General features: G+C 41.4%; 1 protein-coding gene across 2 annotated transcripts in view; it reads left to right on the forward strand.

The window, feature by feature from the left end:
• The first annotated feature begins 6 nt into the window (after positions 1–6).
• The window catches only part of Arl6ip6 (ADP ribosylation factor like GTPase 6 interacting protein 6), a 33,799-nt gene continuing 29,783 nt past the window's right edge, over positions 7–4,022 (forward strand). For both annotated transcript variants that reach the window (XM_010641405.3, XM_010641406.2), the window contains exons 1-2: positions 7–893; positions 2,364–2,414. In XM_010641405.3, the coding sequence (XP_010639707.1) occupies positions 494–893; positions 2,364–2,414 (451 nt within the window). In that variant the 5' untranslated portion in view covers positions 7–493. The remainder of the gene's footprint in view (positions 894–2,363; positions 2,415–4,022) is intronic.

Raw genomic sequence — 4,022 nt, forward strand, 5'->3', positions numbered from 1 at the left:
GAGGGCGGGGGTCGCAACCCAAAAGGGAGAAAAGGTTAGGCATCTAAGGCAGAAAGGGGGCGCGCGGCGTTTAGCTGACTTTAATGGCGGGAGCGGGAGAGAGTGAATTTAGAGACGTAGAAGGGCGCGAGCTAATAAGCTAGGCGATGTTATTAGCGGCAGAGGCGGGCTCTAGGACCCGGGGTCAAGAAGAGTATGCTTTGGGACTGCTTGAGCGCCGCTTGCCTGCAAGCGACACGGCGGTGGCGAAGTTGTTTGCCCAAGATGACACGCTGCGGGGGAAGGAGACTCGGCTACGCTCGGCCTCGGCCAGTCCCGGCCCCTTCCCGTTTCCCTTCCTCTGACAGCTCCGGGGCGGGTCTGGTCCCGCCCTCTCGTCACCCCCGCAAACTGGCGCAGTGGTAGAGGCCGTGGCGACGCTGGCCTCTGATTGGCCGGTGCGGGGCGGCGTGTTGGGCGACTAGTCCTGCGCGGTCAGTTAGTCTTTCCCGCCATGTCGTTTGTAGGGAGCGGAAGGTATCTTGGTCCGCGGAGTCGCCGGCTGGGCACCCCGGTCCCTCTTTCTCGGCCTTTAAATTCCATCTTCACTCAGGGAGAGAGTTGGGGCGAGGGTGATGTCGACGAAGAGGGAGGAGGCGATCTAGTGGCCCGCGACTTGCGGGCGGAGTTCTCGGCCGGGATCGCGTCCGAGCCCAGAAGGGGCCGGCTGGTCCCGCCCGGCGGGGATGGGTCGCCGGTCCTGCCGGACAAACGCAACGGCGCCTTCCCTGCGGCTGCGGGAAGCCGAACCCAGGCTCGGCGGTGGCCCGTCCAGGTTCTCTCCATTCTCTGTTCCTTGCTGTTCGCCGCCGTCCTCGCTTTCCTCCTGGCCATCGCCTACCTGGTCGTTAAAGGTACTGAGCACAGGCTTTTAAAGTATCTAAAGTAGAGTGGACTTGGAGGCGGCAGAGCCCTTCGTCCACACCCTTCCCTGCTGAACGTGGGCAGCCGCTTTCCACTCACTCCCCGATGTGTAGCTTTCTTTGCTCTTCCCCTTTGTTTTCTCTTCAGAGATGGAGCTCGCTTGGGCCTATTGAAGAGACTCGTTAAAGTGATTAAATGGGTACTGAAGTCAGTGAAATATTAGCTTGATTAAGCAAAACGTAGAACACTCACCTTTAAAGGGAGCTGGTGAGAAGTGCATGCATTTAAAATAGATTATATGCATTTGTATATGTATGTAAATATGTACACACAGATGATATAGCCTTTGCTCCACAAATGGTTAAAAGTGTGCTATCTCCTTATTCATCCCTAAACTGAGAATTCCGGAAGAACAAGGGTTTCTATCCCCAGTCAAGATTTCTACTTTTATAGATAAATATCTTCACAATTTTGTATTATTTGAAGCTACGTATAACATGCAGCTTAATTGCAGGAGATAGAATCTTCTTCCTTTACTAATTTCACTTCTTTCTGTCTGAAGTTGAAATATTGACCTGGAAGAAAAATAGGTGTGTTGTGAAAGTTTTTCCAAAGCTTGCATGGATGTAGTGTATGATTAGGTATTTATTACAATGGAAACAGTTCTCACTAATTTGGCCAAATTATTGAAAAAAAAAGAGGGGGGAACCTTTCTTGTATAAACACTCAATACTTTGTCAGTGTATTTTTTTTCCTTACTAATTAAAATCTAATTAACTCCAACTAGTTATCTTTTGCACTGTTGGGGAATTGAACCCTGAACCACATATGTGCTAAGTAAGCTACAGCCCAAGCCCTGCATTAGTGATTTTTCTTAGGCCCCCCCACCCTCCCCAGAGCTGCAAATGGCCTCCAGCAGTTTACTGTACTTGGTTTTCATGAAGAAGACAGATTGGCAGGCTATCCTGTGAATTTTACCTCTTCACAACATAGTATTCCATGTAAACTATCAATCTTAAATGTTTGTCTCCTAGTGTGAATTCTCTATTACTCTGGATCCTTTTTTCTCTGCAACCATTGCTAATTCTTTATTACCCTTGACCCTTTTTTTTCTCTGCAACCTGATGTTTTTTTCTTGTAGATAGTTTTATTATAAAGTCACATAACCAGCTAAATGGAAGTTCATTGCAGAAGACATTGATGATATTTTGGAGAATTAAAAAAGGAGCTGAACTCAAAATCTAGTATGACCTTAAATTTGTAACATAAAATGTCTTGAAAACAAAGATCTTATTTGCTTGCTGAAGGTCATGTAGCTAGTAAATCAAATTAGAATTTGACCCCAGACCAACTCCAAAGCATTTTATACAGTTCTACAATGTCTTCCAAGTCTTGGGAGTTACTCTTCAAATTGTGAAATGATGTTGCTTTTCTACCTAAACCTTTCTTTATGTTTTCAGAGTTGCATGCTGAAAATTTGAAAACTGAAGATGTAGATACTGGGCTCTTAGGTATGAACTTGTCACTTGATTTGACTTTGAGCTAAGTTTTGTTTTCCCAAATTATATTTGAACTATACAAACTTTGGAATAAAATACTGTATTTCCATCTGCAGTTGATTTAGTCATGTTTCTCATTTGCATGTGTGTGGTTAGATTTCTTAGACACGTATGTATAAACATGTATGTTTTGCACATGTACTATAACTTTATAAGGGACTGTGTGTGAAACATTTTAAACATATCTATATGATTCAAGTCCTGAACATACTTGCATATTCTAATTACCTGCTGGTAGAAGCTCTCCAGACTGCATAAGGAATTTAAAAACAATTTTTGCAAACTACCCACATAGACAGTATGCAAATCTCAGGATAAATTTAAATTCAAATAGTTTTATAAGCAATTTATTTTTTTACAAAAAGAAATTTACCATTCCTATAAAGATTAATGACTAGGCGAGTCAAACCTGAATTTCTTCAGTGTCTATAAAATGCTATACTGTAGTTTCCAATGAAAAGGAGTATTAATACTGTATTTCTCACTCTGTCAAAATGATCTTGGAGGATTTACAACTTTACCTATGTATTTTATTTTTGTTTGCTGTAAATCATTTGATCTGTTGACCAAATTATTTGATTATTCTAGATAACGCATGTATCCACTCCAAAATCTTTGCTAAACTCCAGACTACCTCTGTAAGCTACTGCCATCACAGTGACACTAAGTATAGTCTACCTGGTTTTGCAAAAGGGAAACCATTATCTACAAATAATGAAGTTATTTAGATACCCTGTGGAAATTTTTTCTGAGCTGCTGCTGTTCTCAACTTCTTGAATGTGAAAACACATACTTACTCATTTTATTAGTTTTGCTATATTGTTTCATTTCTAGAAAACAACTAGGACTTCATAGCATTTGTTTATCCTCTCAGTACAATAGAAAGAAAATCTTGTGAACTAGACATGGATTCTAACTTGTTGCTATTTGAAATCAAGTAGGCCTGATTTCATATTTATAAATAAAATGGGTAGTGGATTTTCTTCTTAAACTTTTTCGCATTGTTGGAATTGAACCCAGGGTCTCCTACATGCTAGGTAAGTGCTCTGTCATTAAGCTACATACCCCACCTTTTTCATTTTGGCACAGACTTTCACTAAGTTGCTCAGGCTGACCTCAAAATAGGTGTCTTGCTCAGCTTCCTGAGAACAGTGGCTGGGATAACAAGTGGGTTAACTATACTTGACAGTAGCTGTCTGAAGGAATGGCTTGTTCAATATAAAAAAGTTTAATGGAACTTTTGTCACTTCCCTGCCTCCTTTTCCAATCCAGTTAAATAGTCATATTGCTTTTAGGTATGTGTGGTAGATATTTAATATTTCAGGAGCAAATAGGAAGATCAATATCTTAAGTCTTTGACTCTAACATGAATTTATTAACAAAATTCAGGAATGACCAAAACTGCCTTTTTTTTTGACACAAAAACTGAACAACAGCTGTGCCAAGACATCCTTATTTCAGTTATCATGTGGGGAATAAATACAGCCAACATCACCTAATAGGCTAATTCAGTCATGTTTCTGGGGATTAATTTTAAAGCAAGCATTATTTTATATTTAT

This window comes from Fukomys damarensis, unplaced genomic scaffold (assembly GCF_012274545.1).
Source record: "Fukomys damarensis isolate Sample0158 unplaced genomic scaffold, DMR_v1.0_HiC HiC_scaffold_29, whole genome shotgun sequence".
Taxonomy (NCBI): Eukaryota; Metazoa; Chordata; class Mammalia; order Rodentia; family Bathyergidae; genus Fukomys; species Fukomys damarensis.